Raw genomic sequence first — 26,696 nt, forward strand, 5'->3', positions numbered from 1 at the left:
GGGTTATGGCCGAATGACTATCACTATCCATGGGGTGCTATTTAATTTGATTATATATTTGTTACAATTTTCTCAAGACATTTTTTCAGATTTAAACGGTTCTAAAAGGCGTAAGAATGGAAATGGGCCCAACCAGTGGTTTAGAGGAAACGCTTGACCTTCCAATATTTCCAAGAAAGTAAAGGAAGACGTGGACTCCTCACCAATGTTCAGATCTAACGTTAAAATCAGTGCTGCGGACCATCCAACCCTTTGGGGTTCTTTTTTTTTTTTTTTTTTTTTTTTTTTCTTTTTGACATGAAAAAATAAATAAATAAAAAGAATTTGATTCTTTTGAGTAATTATAAACTTCTACTAAGTTAACTTTACAAACCATTTTACCTAATAAATATATATATATACATAAAAAGGTTTAATTATGTTGAAAGAAATGAGTTAATGATTGTGGGTGGCATGGAAAGTTGGCAATCAATATCACTATGAAGGCTACCTTTCTCCCTCCACATTACACCAACTTCAATTCTCATTCCTTCAGCATTCAATAAATAACTCCTACCATTCCCTTGCCTCTTAACTCCCATCTCAAACTCTATGGCTTCCAAATCATGCCCTCTTTTGGTCATCTGCCTTGCCTTTTTATTCCCTCTAGCCATCAGCCAAGCCCCGGCGCAGCCACCGAGCTTGCCGACCGCAACGCCACCGCCATCCACCCCACCACCTACCATAACAATTACACCACCCCCTAATGTTGCTGCACCATCAATAACCCCAACTATCCCACCACCCCAACCGCCTCAAACCCCACCTGTCTCCACCCCGTCTCTGCCTCCGGCATTGCCACCTCCACCTGTTACTCCTCCACCATTGCCACCTCCTCCTGCTACTCCTCCGCCATTGCCACCTCCTTTACCGGCGCCACAGATCTCTCCAACTCCTTTGCAGGTAGCGCCGTTACCGACTCCGCCAACACCGGTGCCTTCACCGCCAATGCTAGCTCCGGTTGCAGTGCCAGAGTTAGCCCCTGCACCAGCTCCGGGAAAGCATAAGCATAGAAGGCGTCACAAACATAAAAAGCATCAAGCCCCAGCCCCAGCCCCAGCCGTCCCAAGCCCACCAGCACCACCTACAGTGGTGGATTCACAGGATGATAGTACAGCACCAGCGCCATCACCAAATCTGGTAAGCAAATCACTTTCATTATGTTTTGTTTTTATTTAGATATCTATATAGAATTAATGAAAATGAAGAAAAGGTAAAATTGAATACCATATCTGTTTATCCACAGAACGGAGGAGACCCAATGAAACAAAAGGTGGGAACATGGGCCAGAATTGTATTGGGATTCATAATTGTGGTTGCTACCACACCCTTCAATTTCTAGTTTTGAAGAGAATTATAATCCACAATGAATCCATTAGGGTTCATAATGTTATAGAGTTTGCTCAGAGGCCGACACAGATTTTTCATATCTATCATTTTTTTTTTTAATGGTTTGTGGATTGAGATAATAATGAATTCTTCCTTTTATTTTATTTTATTTTCTTTTATTTTGGTATAATAATGAATAAGTATTTCAATGAAATATAAATAAATCTCAACAAAAATTTAATCAAAGGTGTAAGATATATTATTAATTTAAATAATTTTGTAAGTACCAACTTTATAGTTTTTTTATTAAAATTCCGACTTAACATTCCATTCCACTTTTCAATATTTAAAATCTTGATGTATGTGATTCTTTCTTTTATATTTTATATTTTTATCTCATTTTACTATTTTTTTTAATCTCTTGGGTAAAAGGAATGAAATTACTGTAGCCTATAAAATTTACGTCACACTGTGAACTAATTTTTTATAATCTCAAACTTGCAAACAAGAATAGGTGCTTGTATTAGAGTATTTTCATATTACTTCTTATGACATCTTAATATTAAATATGGTTTTAAATATGATTTTCTTTTATAATTTTATTTTTTTGAAGGTTTTCATTGGAAGGGGGAAACCTATTCGTAAGAGAGATAACAAGTTTAACTTTTTTTTTTTTTTTTTTTTTTTTTTTTTAGAGCTTAAATCTCCATAAAGAGAGCAAGATATGTCTTAACCTAAGTATTTATGTGTTTATTTTTTTATATATATTCTTTTTTCTCTATTGTTTGTAATTCTTCCGACAATTTTAAGGAGATTGAAACATGTAGTATACTATTGAGAAGCATGATGAGAATATAGATCATTGATTTAAGGAATACACTTTTGAGAGATGGAGGGGAGAGTTTGGTTATGTTCTCACGTAAAAGAACCCAACGAAAGCATGAGTATTGAAGAGTCCATGGAACACGAAAAAAAAATTTGATAAACTTGAGAAAGATGAGTATAATTGTCCATTCTCTCTTTTAAATTGTCTCATTGATCACTTTTATGATTATTATTAGTATATTACTTATCAAGTCTGTTATTGAAGAAGCTCGAATTAAGAAAACTATTATCCACCGATTACGACTAGAATATAGAAGCTGTACAAGGATGACCCAAACAATCATTACTTATAGAGTTTGAAAATTTGTTAGCCAACAAAGAAATCATTGCTAACCAAATATAAAACATCACATTAAAGGTGGAAGAAGAAGCATTCTACACAAGTGAAAGTTGGAGCAACAATAAGTTGTCTACCAAATGTGGATATAAAAATGGTGACAAAGAAAGAAGTCATCAAGGAACTACACAACTTAGGAGAGCTTAGAAGAACGACAACAAGAGTTCTAAAGGGAATATATTTGAAGGTATTTGCTACAATTACAGGAAGAAGAGGCATATCTAAGGAATGTTAGGTACTATGTGCCATATAAGAAGACGAACTTGTAACCCCCAAAGTAAAGTTAAAGGTAACCCAAAAAACCAAAGGAAAGAAACTAAGGCATCCAAGCAAGGAAAAAGGTCTCAAAAGTCATTTCAAAGCCATAACTAATAATTAAAGGAGTCAAGGCCTTTGAAGAAGGATGGGAAAGGAAAAAATAAGGGAAAAGGACAAAAATGTCATTTTTCATAAGGACAAAAATGTCATTTTTCCAATTTTTAATCATTTAAATTCCGGAGAAGGAATTTAAAGAGGGTCAAGAAGTGAAAAATGACCGGCAAAAAATGAAAAAATTTTAGAAAAAGTTTGGAGTTTTTCATAAAAATAATAATAAAATTATAAAATGTGGCAAATTACAAAAATGCCCTAAAGTTCAACTTAATTATGAAACTACCATCGAAGAAAATTTGTCCGCATATTGGATTTCAAAGCCATTCATTATTATGAAATCATTAGTATCTTCACTTATAACTATTGAACTGAAATTGAATATATGTTTTTTAAATCTTACGGTTGAAATCTAAAACCAATTTTAGAAGCATCTCAACTTAGTAGATATTTCTTACGTAAAATCTAAAAACGTTTAAAATAAGAAGGAAAAGTTAACCACAATTCTGGAATAATCAATGGCCGTGCAAGCTTCATCTATAAATAAGAATTTTTGGACAATGTTTTAAGATAAGAATCGAGTAATGAGAGTTTCTAAAACTCGAGTTTGAAGCTTTTAGATTATGGGTTTTTCTTCCTCGAGTTTTTTCTAAATTTGAGAGCTATGGTTAATCATTTTTCCCCCTTTCAACTCCTACCAACAAGTTTTATGAAGAAATTGGGTCGTGAAAAGCTCTAGAATCGGCAGCCATACAACAAGTTTTTTGGTTGAAATTTTGACGAAGATAAATTTTTTGACGAATTTTGGAAGGTTATAACTCGAGTTACACACTACAAAACTGTATCAAATTGGTCTCTATGTCTTCTTTAAAACTTTATCTAAAATTTTGGTGAAGAAATTGAGATCATTTGAGGTCTATATAGAGTTGTAAAAGGGAAAAACCAGAGATACATGATAAAAAAAAATATAAATAAAATATAAATAAAAAAAATCAGTCATGTTTCCTACCACAAAGGAAGAAGATGAACCCCAAAGTCAAAATAAAAGTCAAAGGTAACCATACCAATTTTGATCAATTTGGATCTCCATGTACATTCTCATAAATTTTTTTATGGTTCCTCAAACTAAACTAAAAAATGAATCTAATAAAAGAAATTCGGAATAATTTAAATACCGAAAGCTCAAGAACGGAAGTCCCAAACATCAACATCGAGGTAAGTAGCCATTTTAGACTTTTCTTAAGAAATACATGTAGGAATTGATTGTATTTCTATAATAACATTAAACCAAGTATGAGTTAAAGAAATATAAGAGGTACAACAAGAAGTGAGAGTTAAGACCCTGAACCGATCAAATTAATCGAGATTTAAGCAATGTTAAAATAACCCACTAAATGAACTTTGGTGCCTATGAATTTTTATTGCTGAACTTATTATGGTATATTAAGATTATATATGAAGTTTGGTCTTCATTGAATAAGGTTAATTGGTGTTCATTGAATAAGGTTAAGTAGTTATACCAAGTGATAGAGGTAAAATGACAATAATGTCACTTTCTATTAAACCTTATTTTATGATTTTTGATGATTTAGTGAAATTTGAAAGTCATTAGAATATGTTAAGTAGTTAAACTAAGAATTAATGATAAAATGACCAAAATGCCCCTATCACTCCTTATGATATTTCAAGGTCTAAACATGCTCAAATGAATGACTTACTACTTCTTATAAGGCCTATTCCTAAGGACATATGTTCAAGATTTCAAGGTGATTAGAGCAGGTTTGAAACCTAAACGGTTAGGGCTTAAGAAACGTTTAAGGGAATACCTCAAGTAATTTTTCTCAAAACTCAAGAGTCTTCTAAAATTATCTAAAGAACACTTTATAACTCCATGACATTTTGAATGACTCATATATGTTACTAAGCTACGTAGAGCTCAAGAATGCATGATACGACTTATGCTTCCATAAATTATGAACCTTAGAAATTATATAATGTTCAAGTTTGAGAACCAACGAAAATATTATACAAGCTCTACAACTACCAAGGAAAAGAAGAATGTTAGGTACCACTCAAAGATAAGGGACCAAGGTCCTCAGACAAAGAAACTCAAGAAACTCATAAGACCTCCCACAGTACAACATGTTCATGACTCAGATTACGTAGCTTGGAACGTATGAAGCCTTGAGTTTAGGTATTCAGACTATGCCACTTGGAATGTATGAAGCCTCGGCATAGGTATTCAGGTTGTATCACAAGGCAAGTAGGGGAGTCAATTCATTAGTTTACCTATTTCCGGGCGCACGCGTAAAGGCATGATTAGTTCCACAAATCTCACTGCACAGGGAATACTGGTTCCGGTTCATGAGCAAATCCGTCTTTCATTCTCTTCTTCTTTCAATTCATTCTGTAAAGGCGAATGAGTGTGATTGAACTCGGTAAAGCAAGGGACATGCATGGTGGGGTAGGAGCATTCTGTCGAAAATCTTTTTAGTTTGCCCAATCAGTCTTATGTCCTCCGAGTCGCACGGCGTTTTAACCGAAAGAACTTCTTGCTCAATTCATGCCTTTCTGTTTTTATGACCAACATTTCTTTCTTTCTTTCCATTTCAAATTTTTCTCTGGACTTTTTATCAATATGAGGGGATCGTAACACAGTATAGTTGAATTTTTCCTATTTCTTATTCTTCTTTCTTCTTCTGTCGGTGGATTCTTTCAAACAGTATAAAGGATGAGAATGAGAGGCAGAGAACCAACCACTAAAGATTCTGCTCTGACTGATAAAGGGAGGTTGCCTCGTAACCTTGGGCTTAGAATTCCATTGCCTGAACCTGAAAGCAAGCCGAAGGAATATTTGATTCTTCTTCTTTCTCGCCGACCTTTTTTGAAACATTTCCGTAAGAAAGTCAAGACGAAAGATTAATGCAAGATTCATTCTTGTTTATGAACTGAACTCATTCACTACTGAACTCACCTTCTTTTCTCTTCTCCTTTCTTGAACAGTAAACTAAGACTGAACGCAAGAGAGTTGTAGAACTGAACCTTCTTTCACTCCTCAGTCTTAATCATTCGGAGGGATTAGTCCAAGACCACAATGGATAATTCGGTAAGTGGCCCCACTATAGGAGGGCATGCAAATGCAAACACATAAAATCATGCTCTTGGGACCTATCTCTAGCTCATCTAGGGGTGGCCTCCAGACTCGGACAAATTGGATGTGTGGTACTTCCCTGGACCCTCTAGTCAAGCTAATCTGTAGCGACGTCCGGAGGTCAACGAAACTCCATAGTGTCATGCTCCTCATAAACACCCAGCTCGTCATACTATGAGCGTCCGCACTCATCGTCTATAGAGGAAGTATCCCTATGCTTATGAACATACAATATGCATGAGGTTCCTCTAATGTTCATCTTATCGTCTCTTCTTACGCATCCCTCTAATCTAATCTCTTTGTTACATTAAGTAAAACATGCTCGTGGATATTTATATTAATATCATTTTCATGCTCTTAGGGTTGTGTTCTATGTTGATCTAATGACATGATGCAATATGACACTCATCATCATGTAGCATGCTCAATATGGAAGACATCATCATATTATGGTAAACGCATGCAAGCATCATACTCATCATATTGCCGTAAAGTGCCTCAAGCATATCAAGTACGTCATTCATCAAAATATATATATTTCGCACATCATCAAACATCATAACTCATCCATCACCATAACTCATACATCATCATATACTCATACATCATCATATAATGTATACAACATCATGTGATTCAGCTCATACATCATCATATACTCATACATCATCATATAATGTATACAACATCATGTGATTCAGCTCATACATCATCATAACTCATACAATTTCTAGCTCATCCTATAGTAAGGACCCTTACTTGGTTGGCCTTGGCCGAAGTACTTCCTAATTAGCTAAACGTAAGCTCCCGTTCCTTGAGAGCTTCTCTAAACGTTCCTGGGGTTTGTTTCCTATTACACCTTTCGCCACCTTCCGTTAGTATTTCGCGATTAAATTGACATTTAATTAAATAAACGTGAAATATGACCCTAAAATGACCTCAATTACCTTAATCGATACCAAAAATAGTCCAGGAGAGTCAAAACGGTGGAAACTCGGCCAAAACGGGAGAAGTCGAGGAGCCGCATGTAGCACCCGAGTTTTTTTTTTTAAATAAAAATAAAATAAAAAATAAAAATCTTCAATGTTACAATAGGGGCAAACTATTCCTTTTGCCCTATTATTACTTAGGGGTCTGATTTGATTGGAGTCATAATCTGAAAAGAGAAAGAAGAGAGGGGAAAGAAAGAGGAGAAAGAAGAGAGAAAGAAGATTAGGGTTTTGAGGTAGGAGGAGGAGATCGGATTATAACCGACGTCGGAGATCCAAGTCCCCAATCTAAACCATCAACAGTCCGAGGCAAGTGCTCTCACGAATCGCACCTTCCTATCTCGTCAAAAAACGTCCAAGAACTTCAGGTTAGTCTGCGAGTGTCTAGATTGAGAAGTCATCAAGATTTTCGTGTGTTAGCGACATTTTTGTGTTGATCCTTGGACTCTTACCCTCAACAGCGTGATCTAGTTAAGTTTCAGAGTGAAAGCGGCCAAGATTGGTGTTCAAATCGGAGTTTCAAGAAAACGTGATTTTCATTAAGAATTCGTGTTTTCTCTGAATTCGAACTCGAATATTAAGATCTGTGATTATCATAAAAATATAAGAAAATTGTTTCGAAGGAGTAGAATATGAGATCTACAAGGTTCGTGAAGAAGATTTGTTGAATCGGATTATGGATTGGAAGATATAAAAACCGGAAGAAAATAGATCGAAATGCGAAAGAGGCTAACATTTGGAAAATTGAAACACGTAGGAGAGAGGGAAGAGACAGTGCCACGCGTCGGCCAACGTACGGAGGAGCGCGGCGGAACTGGTGATCAACACGTGGCAGTCACCGACTGGTGAGGCACGTCCTCACCCAATAGTGGACACGCGTCAGGCACGCAGATCCAGTCCGACCGAACCCGACCCTGAACCGCACGCGACCCGAAACTAGCGAACCGCCCCAACCTGGTGCCTCAGACCCACGACTGCTCAAGAAGCTGCACGTAGAAACCCTCCAGGGCGCATGAGACGCACGTGAGTCACTGTTTTTTCTTTCCGTTCGGTCTCTGTTTGCTTGTTTTTCGTCCCGATTTTGATACTGACCCTATTATTATGTGAATTAGGACATGTCAAGAAAATTCCAGAATTTTTGGAATCCTTTCCGTGAAGAAAACTCGAGCTTGGGAAGGCACGCGTCAACCAAGTAAGTAGCCATTTGGATTCCCACGAGCAGTACTTGTAGGAATCGCTAGGAACAAGCATGCATGCTACTACCCATAAACTTAGCTAGCCGGACCTAGCATATTAGTATGGAAACCACGAAAATGAAATGATTAAGGAAAGCTAGATATGAAATGTTCATTAAATTTGTTATGATTGAGATTTTGGTAAAGTATGTATGTATGAGGAGGATGGGAAACTTGTGAAATTTTCACTCCGGGTGAAGATGGACATTATCTTTCCATTGAGCATGTTTGTTAATATTGCATGAACTGTTGCGTGAGAACTCCTACGCATGATGATTGCTTGTGTTATCTTTCTTGATGAATAGGAAGAAATTATGAGCTTAGATTAGGGTGCTTGTGACTAAGTAGGCTAGACGAGATCCTAGATTGGGAGACCCTTAGAATACCGTGCATATAGTCTCGCGAAACGGTTACCAGCGGATCCAGAGCCCAGAATCCCAAATCCGATAGGTTTGTGAGACCTTGCACGAGATTCCTAGAGATGTATGAATCCAAGTCTAAGCCACCAAGTTCCACCCTAGAAAGAATAGTAGGTCACCACGGTAACTGTAGGTAGCCCGCTGAGTAGTGTGGATAGTGTCATCAGAACCTCCACTTCCCTGTCTACTCCGATACCGTACCGTCGAGACAGAGCTCCGGTACGGAGATCGTGGAGCTTGGCAGATCCGGATAGGGAAGTGTGACAGGTGCCCAGACCTAGTGGTGATAGCTAAGGGGTCATCTGAATAGGACTCCTGGGCCATAGAAACCCGTCCCTGAGCAGGGGACGTGGAGCCACGTAGGATGACTTAGTAGCTGACTGGCACACAGGGGGTCGCACCCCAAATTTAGTGGATGTATGGTCCCGTGAGAGGGTTGTCAGCTAACCTCCACGGATGATGTTCAAAGAGAGTCACGTATTCAGATCCAGCCATACGATCCCCCTCAGATTTACTTATGAGGTCGCGCCTCGCCTCAGGACACTGATCATTCCACTGCATAAGATGGGCAAGCCTCCTAAGATACAGAAAAGAGAGTTGTAGCGTGATTTACACTCACTAGAACCCAGAGATAAGACCGTGTATACCTACTAAGATAAGGATGCGAAAAGAGCCTACAAGTAGACTGCTTACTGAGTATTTTATACTCATTCCTTTCTACTCTTTTTTTTTTAGGTGAGTGATGCCATGGTTCGAGGCGGGAATGCGTGCTGAATCTTAATGCCACAGAGGAGTGTCCCGGGGCGTCTAGGAGTCTGTGCATATTCTTGTTTAGATCTATCATGCATTGTTTTGCAAACCATTTACATACTTTTTATAGAACTCATGTGCTACTTGAACACCTCGTTTTGGATTTTAAACTCTAAATAATTGCAAAAGTTTTTTTTTTTTTTTTTTTTTTTTTTTTTTTTTTTTTGTAATTTTGTCTTGACCATTGGGTTTTTACATGATTTCATTGCATAGTTTGTTGGTCCAACTCTTGATTTTGAAATGGGCTGTGACACCGCTAGAGGAGCCGTCGGAGTGTCGCCGGAACGTCGTCACGCCGCCAAGCCGAGCCAAGCTGAAGGGCTGCTCACGCCGCTAGGTGCCATGTGGCAGCAATAGAGCACGCCACGTCGTGCAGGCGCTCTGGGTAGAGGCACAGGTTGAAGGTTGATTAGGGTTGCAGTCGGGCTGGCTCGTGGGTCGTCAGTTGCAGGTGGGCTGCTGGGCTTCAATTCGCGGGCTGGGCCGTAGGTGAGTTTGGGCCTCGGGCTACTGGGCTTGATTGATTTTGGGCTAAGAGAACTCGGGCCTCAGGTCTGTGGAACGGGTTTGGTCTTGGGTTGCAAAATGGGCGCGGATCGCATTTACGAGCTGGACCAACGTGGGCCGTAGCAGGTAGTTGGGCTAGCAAGGACGTTGGACAATCTTTAGTGGATATGCTAAAGATTGGGGGTCCCGCATCAATTGGAGAAGGGAACGAGTGCTAGCAAGGACATTGGACTCCGAAGGGGGAGGGGGGGATCGTGAGGTCCCACATCGGTTGAGGAGGAAAGCGAAACATTTTTATAAGGGTGTGAAGACCTCTCTCTACCAGACACGTTGTAAAAACCTTGGGGGTAAATTCTAAAAGAAAAAGCCCAAAAGAACAATATATTCTAGCGGTGAGCTTGAGCGATTAAAAAAATACTCTCTACTCAATAAATAAATAAATAAATAAATAAATAAATAAATAAATAAATAAATAAAGATAGAGAAATAAAAGCAATATAACTATATTCAACTGTTTAAAATTATATAAAAAGAAAAACAAAGACATTGGCATTCAGCCAAATTAATTAAACACTAAATGATTTTAAAATAAAGGTGATCCGAAATAAGAAAAAAGTAAGTGAATGTGTTGCACGAGGTAATAAGAAAATACTAACATTTCTTATATGTTTTGAAATAAAATTGAAAAAAAAAAAAAAAAAAAATTGGAGAACCGTCGTTTTCAAAATCTCATTGTCACAAAAGTCAGAATATCATTTGCGTCTTGGAAAATATGCGTGCGTGAGAACGGCAGAATCAACAAAAATATGAATGAGATGTGTACGACAGGTGCAGATGTTTTAGAAGGGAACTCACAAATTAAGAACTCAGAACTTCTCCTTCTTCTTCGACCATCTCCGCCTCTGCAGACACAATGTTACTCAAAGAAGATTGTAATAAGGAAGGAAAGAAACATTCCTTTCTTTTCCGGCGGACAAGTCAAGCCACCGCCGCCACCAACCTCAACCGGCAGCGCCATTCATTGTGCCACAATGTTGGGGATGCTGTGGCCGTGACCTTTCAGGCGGTGCGCTTTTGTTTCAAAATTCTGCGATACCTTTGGTACGTTTCTCATATTCGCAATTTGCTGTTTCTTTTGTTCAATCTTTTTGAACTTGTTTGCTTTTTAGTTCAAAAGGGTATGATGGGACCTCTTTTTGTGTATGAAAGATCATAGCAATCTTGAGTGTAGTTTAGATAGAATTCATGCTGGGGCCTCCTTTTGTAATTGCTCATAAAAATTGTCCTTCAACAAAACCTCCAAAATAGATTAAAACCATTTGAGAATTGATTTTCCAATCAACCCACTTGAAGTTTGTGACCTTTCATGCATAAATCAAGCATGACATGAGTTCATTAAATATAACTTTATTCGCATTCATTATTAACACCAATTGAGAAAAAATTACAAGAACTACTACAATTTACTTTAATTCACTAAGGATTTGAATTCAGGGTAGGGTACCAATGGATAGCAAGATTTATATCCCTTGGATGTTATGTTGTGCTTATTTTCCCTGGTGTTCTTCAAGGTAAGTCCCTAACTTGCGTGTGCCTCTTTTGAACATTATCGCTTATTATTATCTTTACTTTTACATTGCAGTTGCATATTATTATGTTTACTCCAACCAGGTTCGACGAAGCATAAAGTACGGTGATCAGCCAAGAAATAGGTAGGACTTGCATCTCTTACTCCCTTCATACCCTTCTTGTCTTTCATTTTCTGTTCATTCTTCATTGTGCAGCTTGGATCTATATGTACCACAATCTAGGGATGGCCAAAACCCAAACCCAAAGCCAGTGGTTGCATTGGTAACAGGTGGAGCCTGGATTATTGGGTAACAACATACCCTTTTCTCTCTTCTCTCTTCTCTCTTCTCTCCATGGGACAAAAGTAAATATATTTTAAATTACATGTTTACTTCTTATATATAGTTCTATGCTTTGAGAAATGCAATTTTTGCGCAGTTATAAAGCATGGGGCTCCCTTCTTGGATCGCACTTATGTGATCGAGACATTATAGTAGCCTGCCTGGATTACAGGTGAATTGATGTTATTTAATGATAATAGATTGATTTGCATCATGTGTCAAATAATATTCTAGAATTTAAAATTATGATAGCATGTTGAGGATTGTTAGGAGGGATCATCGCGAGTTTATAAGTAAGAAATACATCTCCATTAGTAAGACGCCTTTTAAAAAACCGAAAACAAAATCAGAGAGCTTATTGCTCCAAGCGGATAAAAAGATACTATAAACTTTTTACTTAAATGCTCTTCTTGTAGAAATTTTCCTCAAGGTAGCATGAGTGATATGATAAAGGATGCTTCTCAAGGCATCTCATTCGTATTCAATAATATTGCCGAGTATGGAGGAGATCCTAACAGGTAGTATTATTATGTTTGCATCTCCCTCCCATGGCTATCTATTTTATGTTTGAGTATTTCTGGGCCTCCCACTAAAAAAAGATGGTGTTTAAAAGTAAGTACCATAATAGATTGTGGTGATATTGTAGGATTTATGTGATGGGACAGTCAGCTGGTGCACATATTGGTGCTTGCACACTTGTAGAGCAGGCAATGAAAGAAGGTGGTGGTGAGAGGGTGTCTTGGAGTGCGTCCAACATAAAAGCTTTCTTTGGTTTATCAGGAGTGTAAGTGCCATTGAACTTGTGTTTTTTGGTTGCCGTGAGTTTAGAGGTAATACACGAGATTGACTATTTGTTCTTGGTGTATGCAACCACCAACATATGGACATAGGTACAATTTGTACAATTTAAAGGACTACTTTCACAGTCGAGGTCTTCACAGATCTATCTTTTCAAGGTATATACATTCTTGTTTTCCTTTTTCTCCATAAATTTGTGATGAATTAGATGTGTAATGTAGCATCATGGAAGGAGAAGAGTCGTTGGAAAGATTTTCCCCCGAAGTTATGGTGCAGGACCCAAAGATTAAAGATGCAGCTTCCCTGCTCCCACCCTTCACTCTATTCCATGGAACTGCAGATTATTCCATACCATCACATGCCAGGTCATTACTTTCTTTCATAACTTCACTACTTCCTACTTTTATGTCCTTAAAACAATATGCCTTATAATAAAAACATACTAGATTTGGAGCATGTTTAGACCTTGAATTATCAAAAGGAGTCCTAAAGATTTTTCGTCATTTTATCTCCTAATTCTTAGTTTAGCTACGGAACGTTTTCGAATAATTTTCAATATTTACCAAGTCATTATTCATCATAAAATAAGGCTTATTAGAAAGTTCCATAGCATTTGGAAGTCATTTAGATCATGAAGTGAAGATAAGTTATTCCAAATTTCATATACAACTTTAACATGCCATAATATGCTCAATATTAAAATTTCATAGGTAGTAGAGCTCATTTAGTGGGTCTTTTTAACATTACTTAAATCCCGAGCAATTCAATCGGTTCAGTTCTTGTGTTGTTCTTTCATATTACCTTAATTCATACTTGGTTTAAGGTTCATACTAAAATAAACCAAGTGATTCCTACAAATATTTCTTAAGAAAAGTCTAAGATGGCTACTTACCTCATCGTTGATGTTCGAACCTTTGTTCTCAGCTTCTGGCACCCGTATTACTTCAATTTTTCTTTGACAAAATCCTTAGGGTGTCTAGTTTCTGGAACCATAAAACTTTTCATCAGGATCAGTCTAGAAGAGGGTTAAAATTGAAAAAATTGAGGGAGGGTTAAGTTTGAGTTTGACATGTTTGGTTCAGTTGAACCGGCCATGTCATCGTCTTCTTCCTCTAGACAGGAGAAGAAGATGCGTGCGACATTTGCACCGCCGTCTAGAACTTCGCCTCCTCTGCTTTGTATACGACATGAATCCCTTCTATTTCTTCATGAAACTTAAAGATGGTGTTACAAGGAAGAGTTAGGAATTATGAACCTTCTCGTGGATTGTAGCCTAAGTCATTCTCCTCCAAAGTTCGTTGGAAATCGTTTTCCTCGTCAAAGCTCAACCTAGAAAAAGCTTATTGGGCAGCTATTTCTAGGGATTTTCAAGGCCCAATTTTTATCGAATCTCTTCCTTATTCTTCCCTCTAGCTAAAGGAATTGGTTTAGATGGTCTTTAAGTGTGTGGCCTTAATTTAGAGAAATTGTCCTCAGTCTGCAACTCACCCGAAAACGCAGAATTCAACTTTTTTGTGCAGCTTAATCTACGAAATTTTGGCTCTTGATTTCTTCATCAAAGTTACTCATCTCAATCCTCTTAAGCTAAAGGAATTCTAGATTTGAAGAAAAATGGACCTATATGGAAATTCGACACTTACCCCCAATTTAAACCCGAAATTGACTTTCTTCAATTGAGCACATTCTTGATGTATTCTTTTCATCGTTTTCTACGAAAACGATCCTTGAATGTGTAGAAATCGAATGGGATTGACCTTACTCGACAAATTTGCATGTAGGCTCGGATGGGATTGAATTTTCAAGCTTTTACTTCCTTCTTTAATGGCAACAATGGTTGGGAAAATGTGTTCTAGGCTTTTCAACCTTCCATTCTTTCATAAAACTTGTGGGTAATCTTGTTTAGATGTCATAGGAACAAGTTTGAAAGAAAATAGTGAAAAATTGATCTAGAATTTGGAAGAGATTCGGGAGCAGGAAACCTAAAAACTAAACAGCTATAACTCATTGATCTAAATGAAAGATCATACTTCAGACTTTATAGAAGGAGCTTAAACTCATGTTGAAACCTCCAGAATCCTAGTGATTTGGAGATTTTATTTTATAAATTTTTCGTTGGAAATATCCTCTTTGATCAACAAGTTATCAATCTCTAATTTAAATTATAGTCATTGGATGTGATGAGGTGTGTCTTCTCTAGAACATACTCAAATTTTGTGAAGATGATTTTTTGATCCGTGGCATTTTCGTAATTATCTTGAAGTTTAGGGGTATTTTGGTATTTTGGTAATTTGTTAATTTATGAATATTTTATTATTTTTTTTCTAAAAAAAAAAAAAAAAAAAAAAAAAAAAAAATTCTCAAAATTATTCATCTTCGGGGTGATTTTCTCCTTCTTAAAACATCTTGAAATTCCTTTTCGATAAGAAATTAAATATCTGGGAAGTTCCTTAAAAATTCGGACGGCCTTAAATCTCTAAGATTATTTATTAGGGTATTGAAATGGCTTGGTTAAGACTTTTGTCCTTGTTTAAATGCATTAATTGGTTTCCTTGGATCCTTTACCTTACTTTTAACATTACTTTGGGTGTTACACATCGACCTCAAGATTTTAGAGGTAGCTTCAAAGTGAACCAGGTTCCTTTTTGTTTGCATAAATTGGCTTACCGTGAAAGCATATCTAAACGTATGTGAGATAAATAAATGGATTTTTGTCTAGCGTTTTTCTATCGTTCCTTATGCCTTACCTTTTATTTTTTTATTTGGTAGCTTATAGTTTCAAATTTTGTTCATTAGGAGTCCCAACTATCTTATCCCCAAGTTAACCTGTTTCTTCTAGTAATTAATGATATGTTGCTGAATCAATTCCTAGGAAAAACTCTAGTTTTCTTAGGTCTTTGCATGCAGCACAAAGTCTTAGAGCATTCATTTGCATCCCATTGTTTTCTTATCTCTAAGTTATGAGGATATCAAGATCATAAACTATAGGTCGACATCTTGAGTAGAAGAGATAAGATCAGAAGCTTAGGTACCTAATGCATAATCATTCATCCAAGTTTTAGTTTGAATTAAATATGATTTTGCTTCTGTTATTGAAATTCAAATTTTTATAAGATATTGTGTAATTCTTTTTCTTCTTCTTCTTTTGACGTCATTAGATAAACCCAAGGCACGTGAGATCACCAACGAAAGTCACGAATCATTTTTTAATTAACGAATGTGAAAATAAGTTCCTTTTCCATATATTTTTCTTCAGTAAGAGCTTCGCAGAAGTGCTTGAAAGAGTTGGAGTAAAAGTTGAAGCAGTTGAATACACAGGAAAGACGCATACGGATTTGTTTGTTCAGGTGAGCAATATTTTTAGGCTTCCAAATTCTTATCGTAAGCACTCTAAGCTTATGGCTTGGTTTCGGGTTTTAAAACTCTTCTCAAATTCCAACACAGGATCCAATGAGAGGTGGTAAACATCAGTTGGTTGAAGATTTGATTTTCATCATTCATCAAAATGATACGGAAGCTCTCGCCAGAAATGCAATGGCTCCCCGAACAAGACGCCTAGTACCTGAGTTCATGTTGAACTTAGCTCAGCGTGTTAGCCCATTCTGATCTTCTAACTTTAGTTCTTCTTCTTACTAATGCAATATTATTAAAGCAGATTACCTTTTTTCATTTAGTGCTTTGCAGCAGAGTTGTCCCCATTCCCCTGCACAACCAAGGATAAGTATAAGAATATGATTACATTACACACAAACTCAAATATATGCTTAAAATCATTGAATCAAATTACACTAATTGTTCTTATTCTTCTACGCAACCATGCATTATGAAGTCTATGTTTCGAGGATACTTGGCCTTCGTTACGGTTTTCCATATTTGATTCTTCATTATAAGCTAATTTCTTGTATTGTTGAGGATACTTAGCCTTCGATCGATTTACACGTATTATATTGTTGACTCTAGGTCTTGAACAAGGGGCCCCACCCTCTCATTGACCCAAGAGGGATTCGGTTTAGTGGTTGGACCACAAACCAATTGTTCTTTATAGGATCAGTGAAACTTAAGGAACAAGAAGTACTTCAGGAGTAAAATGGTAAATTGACCTAGCTCTAGTTCCGAACAACCTGTGAATGATCGACTTACTAATCATGGTTATATCAAATGGGCATAAATATATTTATAGTGAGGGTAGTGCAACTACTAGGCTTATATTGGAGTGTCCTGGTAGTTAACGAATGTTGGTTAACAAGGTTAATGAGTTGTTAATGAGTTTAGCGAGTTAATCTTGGATCGTTGGAGGCCATGATCTATAGGTCCATTAGGTCTCCTTGTTATCTCATATCAGACTAAACCTTAGAACAATGTGACAAGTAAGTTCAAAGTGTTGGAATGCAAATTAGGGAATATGTGCTAAATATATACTTTTTATTTAACTGTATTTTATTTTAATTATGAATTAAACAAAGAGAGAGAATTGAAGATATTTAAATAAGATTTAAATATTTTAATTATGAATAGGGATTTATAATCCATATACATGTATATGTAGGTATGAGAATTGATTGGGATTGACATTTGATTTAATGTTAAATATTAATTAAATTGTTTAATTAACCCTTTAATATTATTTTAATTTAAAATTAATTGTTGAATTGAAATAAAGAAAGTTAAATGTTGACTTCAGTTAATGAAAAAAAATGTATGTTTGAGTTAGTGGAATATTGAGTATTATATGGTTTAACCAAACTTACATGTTTGCCACGTCATTCCACGAATTTGAGTGGAATTTTGAGTGTCGTTAACTCAAACTTGCTGCATAGTCCCACAAATTTGAGTGGAATATTGAGTGTTAAAATTTGGTAATGTCAAATTTGCATGAGTATGCAAATATGACTCTATAAATAGAGTAATCAAGTTACATGGAAATTCTCTTAGAAAAACTTTGTGAAAATCCCTCACAAACTCTCTCTTCACATATATTAAATTCGTTCCAAGTCTAGTTACTCACCAGATTCCACAATCCCGTTCTAAGACCGGAGAATAGTAGAGAAGACACTAGTGGTGGTTTGAAACCGATTCGTGGGGGAAAATGACGAAAAATATTCACATATACTCTCTTGAGTTATGAGTTCTTGTCACAAACTCTCTTGAGTTATGAGAAATATTCACAAAACCGGTTTTTTCGCACGTATGAGTTATGAGTTCGAGTTATGGTTTGAAACCGATTTTTTTCGCTTGAGTTATGAGTTCTTGTCACAACTCTCTTTTCACATATACTAAATTCCCTCCAAGTCTAGTCACTCACCGGATTCCACAATTCCGTTCAAAGGCTGGAGAATAGTAGGGAAGAAACTAGTGGTGGTTCGAAACCGATTCGTAAGGGAAACCAGGAGCGGTTTCCAACCATCAAATTGGGGCATTCCCCACAACAATGCCGACAAATATCTTTTTGCATGCGTGTGAAAAAACCGCACCCATGGAGCAGCTTTTTGGAACCATCCTAGAACGCAAGCGAAAACGTGCCAGTGTTGCAAATTCGTTTCCAAACCATGGAATTGGGGCATTCCCCACCACAATGTCAAGAAATATTTTTTTCGCATGTGTACGAAAAAATCGCTCCCAAGGAGCAACATTTCGGAACCGCACAAGAATGCAAAAGAAAACGCGCCAGTGTCACAAATTCGATTCCCAGCCATCGAATTGGGGCATTCCCACAACAATGACGAGAAATATTTTTTTGCATGAGTGCGAAAAAACGGTACACATGGAGCAGCATTTTGGAACCGCCCTTGAACGCTAGCAAAAATGCGCCGGTGTCGCAAATTCGGTTCCCAACTATTGAATTGGCGCATTCCCCACAACAATGCCAATAAATATTTTTTTGCATGCGTGCGAAAAAACCGCACGCATGGAGCAACTTTTTGCAACTGCCCTAGAACACAAGCGAAAACGCACTGGTGTTGCAAATTCGGTACCCATCCATCGAATTGGGGCATTCCCCACCATAATGCCAAGAAATATTTTTTTTGCATGCGTGCGAAAAAACCGCTTTCGAGAAGCAGCATTTTGGAACCGCCCTAGAATGCAAGAGAAAACGTGACCGGTGTCGCAAATTCTGTTCCCAACCATCGAGTCGGGGCATTCCCCACCACAATGCCAAGAAATATTTTTTCGCATGCGTGCGAAAAAATTTCTCCCGAGGAGTAGCATTTCGGAACCACCCTAGAACGCAAGCGAAAACACGCCAGTGTCAAAAATTCGGTTCCCAACCATCGAGTTGGGGCATTCCCCACCCAATGCCAAGAAATATTTTTTTCGCATGCATACGAAAAAACCGCTATCGAGGACCGGCATTTCGGAACTGCCCTAGAACGCAAGCGAAAACACGTCGATTTTGAAAATTTGGTTCCCAACCATCTAGTTGGGGCATTCTCCACCACAATGCCAAGAAATATTTTCTTCGCATGCGTGCGAAAAGACCACTCCCGAGGGAGCAGCATTTCGAAACCACCCTAGAATGCAAGCGAAAACGAGCCGGTTTTGCAAATTCGGTTCCCAACAATCGAGTTGAGGCATTTCCGACAACAATGCATAGAAATAATTTTTTTTTTGCATGGGTGTGAAAAAACTGCTCACGGGTAGAGGCATTTCGGAACTGCCCTAGAATGCAAGCAAAAACGCGCCGGTTTCGCAAATTCGGTTCCCAACCATCGAGTTGGAGCATTCCCCACCAATGCCAAGAAATATTTTTTTCACATGCGTGCTAAAAGACCACTCTCAGGGAGCAGCATTTTGGGCCGTTTTAAAAAATTCGGTTCCCAACCATCGAGTTGGGGCATTCCCAACCACAATGCCAAAAAATATTTTTTTCGCATGCGTGCGAAAAAGACCTCAACTGGGGAGCGGCATTTCAGAACCGCCCTAGAACGCAAGCGAAAATGCGCAGGTTTCGCAAATTTGGTTCCCAACCATCGAGTCAGGCATTCCCCACCACAATTGCCAAGAAATGTTTTTTTCGCACACGTGCGAAAAGACCTCTCCCGGGGAGCGACATTTTGGAATTGTCTTAGAACGCAAGCGAAAAAGCACTAGTTTTGCAAATTCGGTTCCCAACCATCTAGTTGGGGCATTCCCCACCCAATGCGAAGAAATATTCTTTTCGCATGCACGCGAAAAGACCGCTCCCGAGGAGCGGCATTTCGGAGCCGCCCTAGAACGCAAGTGAAAATGCGCCGGTGTCGCAAATTCGATTTTCAACCATCGAGTTGGGGCATTCCTCACCACAATGCCAAGAAATATTTTTTTTCTTATGCGTGCAAAAAAACCGCTATCGAGGAGCAACATTTCGGAACAGCCCTAGAACGCAAGCGAAAATGCAACAGTGTCGCAAATTTGGTTCCAAACTATTGAATTGGGGTATCCCCACCACAATGCCAAGAAATATATTTTTCACATGCATACGAAAAAAACCGCTCTCGAGGAGCAGCATTTTGGAACCGCCCTAGAACGCAAGGAAAAACGCGTCGGTGTCGCAATTTCAGTTCCCAACCATCGAATTGGGGCATTCCCCACAACAATGACGAGAAATATGTTTTTGCATGCGTGCGAAAAAATCACACACGTGGAGCAGCTTTTCGGAACCGCCTTAGAAAGCAAGCGAAAACGCGCCGGTGTTGCAAATTCGGTACCAACGCATCGAAATGGGGCATTCCCCACCACAATGCCCAGAAATATTTTTTTGGCATGCGGCAAAAAAACCTCTACTGAGGAGCAGAATTTCAAAGCTGCCTTAGAACACAAGTGAAAGCGTGCCGGTGTCACAAATTCTGTTCCCAACAATCGAGTTGGGGCGTTCTCCACCACAATGCCAAGAAATATTTTTTTCGTATGCTTGCGAAAAAACCGCTCCCGAGGAGGAGCATTTCGTAACCGCCTAGAACGCAAGCGAAAACGCGTTGGTGTCGAAAATTCAGTTCCCAACCATCGAGTTGGGACATTCCCCACCACAATGCGAAGAAATATTTTTTTCGCATGCGTGCGAAAAAAACGAGCATTTTGGAACCACCTAGAACGCAAGCGAAAACGCGTCGGTGTCGCAAATTCTGTAGCCAACCATCGAGTTGGGGCATTCTCTGATGGTGTTACTTTAACACGTGCTGAAGCAATTTGGATCTTAGGCATTCTAAGTACATTAATTATAGTAAATTGCCTAGCATGTTCAAAAGCATTAAAACTCAATGAGTTTGAATACTAACCTTTTGTAGTTCAAATTCTTTTTTCCTCATGAACCGATTTCGAACCACCACTAGTGTCTTCCCTACTATTCTCCGACCTTAGAACGAAATTGTGGAATCCGGTTAGTGACTAAACTTAATAGGAATTTAGTATATGTAAAGAGAGAGTTTTGAGAGATTTTCTCAAAGTTTTTCGAGCAAACTTTCCATGAACCTTGATCACTCTCTTTATAGAGTTATATTTGCATGTTCATGCAAAGTTGAGATTACCAAATTTTGACACTCAAAATTCCACTCAAATTTAATATGCATTTTTCCTAGGTAAAGTCAACATTTTGATTTTCTTTATTTTAGTTCAACAATGAATTTAAATAATTAATTTCAAATCAAAATAATATTAAAAGATTAATTAAACAATTTAATTAATATTTGACATTAAATAAAATGCCAATCCCAATCAATTCGGGCACATATTGAATTTGAATCCCTATTCATTGTCATCCCGATTGTACATGGGTGTAGCAGCCTTATTCCTTGCGTTAAACAACTCATAAGGTGGGAGGTGATTATATGTCTAAAGAGTCAACTCATACCGCAGTTGCCCCACTCGCCCTGCACGAGGAATAATGCAGTCACCGATGGAAATACCACTAAGCCTTCGGCTTTGGCGCACAGTGGCCCCGCGCATGTGTTACCCTTTAGGTATTACTAACAAGCTATTAATACTAACCAACAGATAATATTATATAACTCACACAAAAATAATCCCATACTCCTTACTTCTTAACACCTTCCCATATTTCCGACTCCGGTAAAATATTTTAATCTTATTTAAATATCTCAAATTCTCTCTTTTTGTTTAATTCATAATTAAAACAAAATGCGGTTAAATATATCGTATATATTTAGCGTATATTCCCTAATTTGAATTCGAACCCTTCAAACTCACTCGTCACACTATTCTGAGGTTTAGTCCGATATGAGCTAGCAGGGGGACCTAATGGACCTACAAATCATGGGCTCCAACGATCCAAGATTAACCGCCTAAACTCATTAACCTTGTTAACCAACATTCATTAACTACTAGGACACTCCACTATAGCCTAGTAGTTGCACTTCCCTCACTATAGATATATTTCTGTCCATTTGATATAACCATGATTAGTAAGTCGATCCTTCACAGGTTGTTCGTAGCTAGATATGGGTCAATTTACCGTTTTACCCCTAAAGTTACTTCTTGTTCCTTGAGTCCCATTGATCCTCTAATGAACAATTGGTTTGTGGTTCAACCACCAAACTGAATCCCTCTCGAGCCAATGAGAGGGTGGGGCCCCTTGTTCAAGACTTGGAGTCAATACTTAAGGGAACAACCTCTCTACTATCCCTGAAAGCGGGTAGGAGTGAATTCCATCTTACACTCTATGTCCCCAGCTATTCACCTAGTCTTACCCCTGAAATGGGAGGCTTATTGAGCCAGGGAACGCTGACCACTCTCACCCATGCAAATCTAAGGATAATTTCGAATATACAGGAGTTCATAGTTAGCTCATGATTAAGATCGAGTTACCTAGGTCATCGAATGAAAAAATCAGTCTCAACAGTAAATGACATTATAAAGTGAGAGTGGTTTTCTTCATGGTCCGATCTTATGCAATACTCATTGCATAGGACACCCCCACTCACATGTCTCCACATGTACAATTTATTGATCACATTGTTTATATCATATACAAAAGTGGGCCGCATCCATAGTGTCCCCAAAATAAGGTACTCAACCTTATCCCTATACTATAGATCATTTTGACTATATACTTGAACTTGATCCACTCTTATGTCTCTACATATAGTTCAAGTAATCATACTATAGCCAGAGTGTTCTCAGTTTATTAGATTTAGATGAATGATCGTAACATTCACTTTATTCAATAACAATCTTTACTGAATAAATATCAATAATAACTTTATTGAAAATAGAATATGTTTTTGTTTACAAACTATGAGTTTTAGGACATAAAACCCAACAAACTCCCACTTTGACTAAAACTCTAGTGGGGTTTTTAATGTTGAGTAGAGAGAAGGACATAAATACAATGAACTAGGGCATCACATACCCATGCATTTTCTCCCACTTGCCCTAGATTACATAACTCGTAGTTCTAGACTCACTAGGTGCCCTTCAAACACTTTAGCCTCGAAGGGCTTTGTAAATGGATCAACAATGTTGTGCTCCGAAGCTATCTGTGTGACGATCACATCTCCTTGTTGCACAATATCCCTTATGAGATGATATTTGCACTCAATATGTTTTCCTCGCTTATGGCTTCTTGGTTCTTTAGAATTAGCAACTGCTCCACTGTTATCGCAATAAAGAGTGATAGGCAGATGCATATTTGGAACGGCGTCCAAATCAATTAAGAACTTCCTAAGCCATACTGATTCTTTCGCTGCTTCACAAGCAGCAACATACTCAGCCTCCATGGTGGAATCAACAATGCAACCTTGCTTTATGCTTCTCCATATTATTGCTACTCTGTTCAGAGTGAAGACAGATCCTGATGTCGATTTCCTCGAATCTATATCGGTCTGAAAATCTGAGTCAGTGTACCCTGAAGAATCAGATCCTTAGCACCGTACATTAGCATATAGTCTCTCATTCTCCTAAGATACTTGACGATATTCTTAACGGCAATCCAATGAGCACGTCCTAGATTGGACTGATATGTGCTGACAATTTCCACAACATAGCATATGTCGGGTCGGGTACATAGCATGGCATACATCAGACTACCGAATGCTGATGCATAGGGAATATGTCTTATATCCTCAACTTCTTGAGGTGTCTTAGGACTTTGTTCCTTCGACAAATGAACTCCGTGCCTGAAAGGTAATAATCCTTTCTTGGAGTCTTGCATCTTATATCGAATCAACATTTTGTCGAGGTACGATGCCTGAGACAATGCTAGTGTTTTGTTCTTGGTATTCCGAACAATTTGAATTCCAAGAACAAACTTAGCCTCTCCCAAATCTTTCATTTGGAATTGTGTCACTAGCCAATGCTTAATGTTAGTCAGAAATCCCACATCATTCCCAATGAGTAGGATATCGTCAACGTACAACACCAAGAAAACTACTGTAGAGTTGACTATCTTCTTGTAAACACAAGGTTCGTCAACATTCTGTTTAAAGCCATAAGATTTGATCGCAATATCAAACCTTATATTCCAAGATCGAGATGTTTGCTTCAACACATAAATGGATCGTTTAAGCTTAAACTTTTTGCTTGTGATCCTGCTCAATGAACCCCTTTGGTTGAGCCATATAGATACTCTCCTCAAGATTGCCGTTTAGAAAGGCAGTCTTGACATCCATTTGCCAAATTTCATAATCATAAAATGTGGTAATTGACAAGAGTATTCTAATCGATTTAAGCATAGCAAATGGAGAGAAAGTTTCTTCATAGTCCACCCCCTCTCTTTGGGTATAACCCTTTGCTACAAGTCGAGCTTTAAAGGTCTGTACCTTACCGGCTTGGTCTCGTTTCCTCTTGTAGATCTATTTGCAACCAATAGGTTTTACCCCATCTGGTTGATCTACAAGTTCCTAGACTGAATTGAAGTACATTGACTTCATTTCAAGATTCATGGCTTTGATCCACTGATCTCTATCTTCATTATTCATTGCCTGTTTATAGGTCAATGGATCCTCAACGCCTTCATGAGGTATGATGACTTGTGTTTCTGCCAAACCCAAGTAACGATCGGGTTGAGTTATAACCGTCCCACTACGTCGATGCATTCTAACTCTTGAGAAGGATGTGATTGACTAGAAGTGCGAGCTCCATCAATAACTCAGGACCAGCCTGATCAATAACTCTGGTTGTTTTATCAGTAGCTTCTTTAGAAATCTCACTCAATACTAATTTGCTGCGAGGTTGATGATTTCTTACGTGGTCTGCCTCTAAGAATGTGGCGTTTGTTGATACAAACACTCTATTTTCTTGAGGGTCATAAAACAGACTACCTTTCGTCTCTTTGGGGTATCCTACCAATAGGCATAATTTTGAACGACGTTCTAATTTCTTGGGGTTTTGCACCAACACATGTGCTGGGCATCCCCAAATCCTTAAGTGACGTAAACTTCCTTTACGCCCTCTCCATAACTCATAAGGTGTTTCTGAAACATTCTTAGAAGGAACCATGTTCAAAATATATGCAGCAGTCTCCACTGCATATCCCTAAAACGAATCAGGTAATAGAGCGAAACTCATCATAGACTGAACCATGTCTAACAGAATTCTATTTGTCCTTTTTGATACACCGTTCGTTTGGGGTACACCAGGAGCTGAGAGTTGAGATGATGTTCTATCATATAGTCCTGGAATCTTAAGTCCATATACTCTCCATCTCGATCTGATCGAAGTGTTTTGATAGTTTTTTCTAATAGATTCTCAACCTTAGTCTTATACTCTCTGAACTTTTCAAGAGCTTCGGACTTGTGATGCATTAGGTAAAGATAGTCATACCTTAGATAATCATCAATAAAACTGATGAAATATTCATACCCTCCTCGTGCTTTGACATTCATTGGACCAGAGAGATATGTATGCACGAGTTCTAAGGTTTCTTTGGTTCTATACCCTTTTTCAGAAAAAGGTCGTTTAGTCATTTTACCCTCAAGACAGGACTCAAATGGAGGTAAAGAGTTGTCTTCTAACTCATTTAGAAGTCCTCTTTTAACCAATCTCCCAATCCTATTGAGATTAATGTGACCTTGTCTTAAGTGCCAAAGATTGGTATTAGGAGAAATCTTTTGTCGTTTATTTTGAGAATTAGCTGTTTTAAACATCTCGGTATTTAATATAGCTTTTGTTTCGCTCGGTTTTAACATATATAAGTTGTTTTCTAGTTTTTCAGAACAAATATGAATACCTCTTTTGAAAATGAACACTTCATTGATTTTATACAATTGTTCTAATAAACAAGAGATATTAGATTTCTTTTCATTCTAGGAACAAAAAGTACATTATCTAATATAATGAATCTATCTCCGAAAAACAACTTTAAATTTCCTACTGATCTTGCTGAGACAACTTCTCATGTTCCAACCCTGAGTGTTATCTCGCCTTCCGCAAGCATTCTCTAGGAACTAGTTTCTTGAAAAAAAAAAGAACAAATATGAATAGTGGCCCATGAATCCAGTATCCAGGTTGAGTGATCATACTCTACTAAACATATTTCTACAACTAGTAAATCATTTTACCTTTGTGTCTTTTCGGCTTTCTTCTCTGCAAGGTATTTTGGGCAGTGACTTTTCCCGTGTCCGTTTTTATTGCAATGGAAACATTTTCCATTATTGGCATTCTAAACCATGCGTTTGCGGTCAGTAAGGAATCTTATCTTTCCCCTTACCATTTTTTTCATATGCATCCCAAACTATTCAGTTTGCATTTGAACCGGGGTTTAGGGGACATTTCTCAGTTAAAACAAACGTCAAATCATCATATGCAAGTATTGTGTTTAGGTTTGATTTCCTTGTTGCATAATTGTCGCCGTTTAATTTCTCAGTAGCGAGTAATGGTACTATTGAGCTTGACATGCTAAGATTTAAAATAAATTCTATTAATGAATTGACTTAATCTTTTTTAATCCAATCAGGTTTAGCAAATGTAATAATGTACCCAAAAATTATTA

General features: G+C 37.8%; 2 protein-coding genes across 7 annotated transcripts; both read left to right on the forward strand.

Annotated features, from left to right (window-relative positions):
* Positions 1-562: 562 nt before the first annotated feature.
* Positions 563-1,532, forward strand: LOC111778906 (uncharacterized). Its single transcript, XM_023658909.2, has 2 exons — positions 563-1,179; positions 1,286-1,532. The coding sequence occupies exons 1-2, from the start codon at positions 592-594 to the stop codon at positions 1,379-1,381; spliced, it is 684 nt and encodes a 227-aa protein (XP_023514677.1). The 5' UTR covers positions 563-591; the 3' UTR covers positions 1,382-1,532.
* A 6,550-nt stretch (positions 1,533-8,082) lies between these two features.
* Positions 8,083-16,541, forward strand: LOC111779157 (isoprenylcysteine alpha-carbonyl methylesterase ICME). 6 transcript variants are annotated; one of them, XR_015419918.1, is made up of 12 exons: positions 8,087-8,291; positions 10,899-11,171; positions 11,565-11,641; positions 11,713-11,782; positions 11,855-11,947; positions 12,078-12,152; positions 12,397-12,498; positions 12,627-12,764; positions 12,871-12,911; positions 13,000-13,143; positions 16,032-16,122; positions 16,220-16,354. XR_015419918.1 is itself a non-coding variant. In XM_087121494.1 (12 exons), the coding sequence occupies exons 2-12, from the start codon at positions 10,984-10,986 to the stop codon at positions 16,379-16,381; spliced, it is 1,206 nt and encodes a 401-aa protein (XP_086977620.1). In that variant the 5' UTR covers positions 8,091-8,291; positions 10,899-10,983; the 3' UTR covers positions 16,382-16,541. The 6 variants fall into 6 exon arrangements, 5 of the variants coding, with proteins under 5 accessions (XP_086977621.1, XP_086977634.1, XP_086977632.1 ...); XM_087121494.1 differs by having other exon boundaries at positions 8,091-8,291; positions 12,871-12,936; positions 16,220-16,541; XM_087121495.1 differs by lacking the exons at positions 16,032-16,122; positions 16,220-16,354 and adding an exon at positions 14,299-16,022 and having other exon boundaries at positions 8,083-8,291; positions 12,871-12,936.
* The last annotated feature ends 10,155 nt before the right edge of the window (positions 16,542-26,696 follow it).

This window comes from Cucurbita pepo, chromosome 1 (assembly GCF_057944985.1).
Source record: "Cucurbita pepo subsp. pepo isolate OVF chromosome 1, ASM5794498v1, whole genome shotgun sequence".
NCBI classification, from domain to species: Eukaryota; Viridiplantae; Streptophyta; class Magnoliopsida; order Cucurbitales; family Cucurbitaceae; genus Cucurbita; species Cucurbita pepo.

Excerpts from the sequence above, each read along its gene's own strand:
- LOC111778906 (XM_023658909.2), top strand. The coding sequence starts at position 592 with ATGGCTTCCAAATCATGCCCTCTTTTGGTCATCTGCCTTGCCTTTTTA. Across the intron at positions 1,180-1,285 it reads CAGCGCCATCACCAAATCTG|AACGGAGGAGACCCAATGAA; the intron begins GTAAGCAAATCA and ends GTTTATCCACAG.
- LOC111779157 (XM_087121494.1), top strand. The coding sequence starts at position 10,984 with ATGTTACTCAAAGAAGATTGTAATAAGGAAGGAAAGAAACATTCCTTT. Across the intron at positions 12,765-12,870 it reads TTCTTTGGTTTATCAGGAGT|GTACAATTTGTACAATTTAA; the intron begins GTAAGTGCCATT and ends ATATGGACATAG. Across the intron at positions 12,937-12,999 it reads CACAGATCTATCTTTTCAAG|CATCATGGAAGGAGAAGAGT; the intron begins GTATATACATTC and ends TGTGTAATGTAG.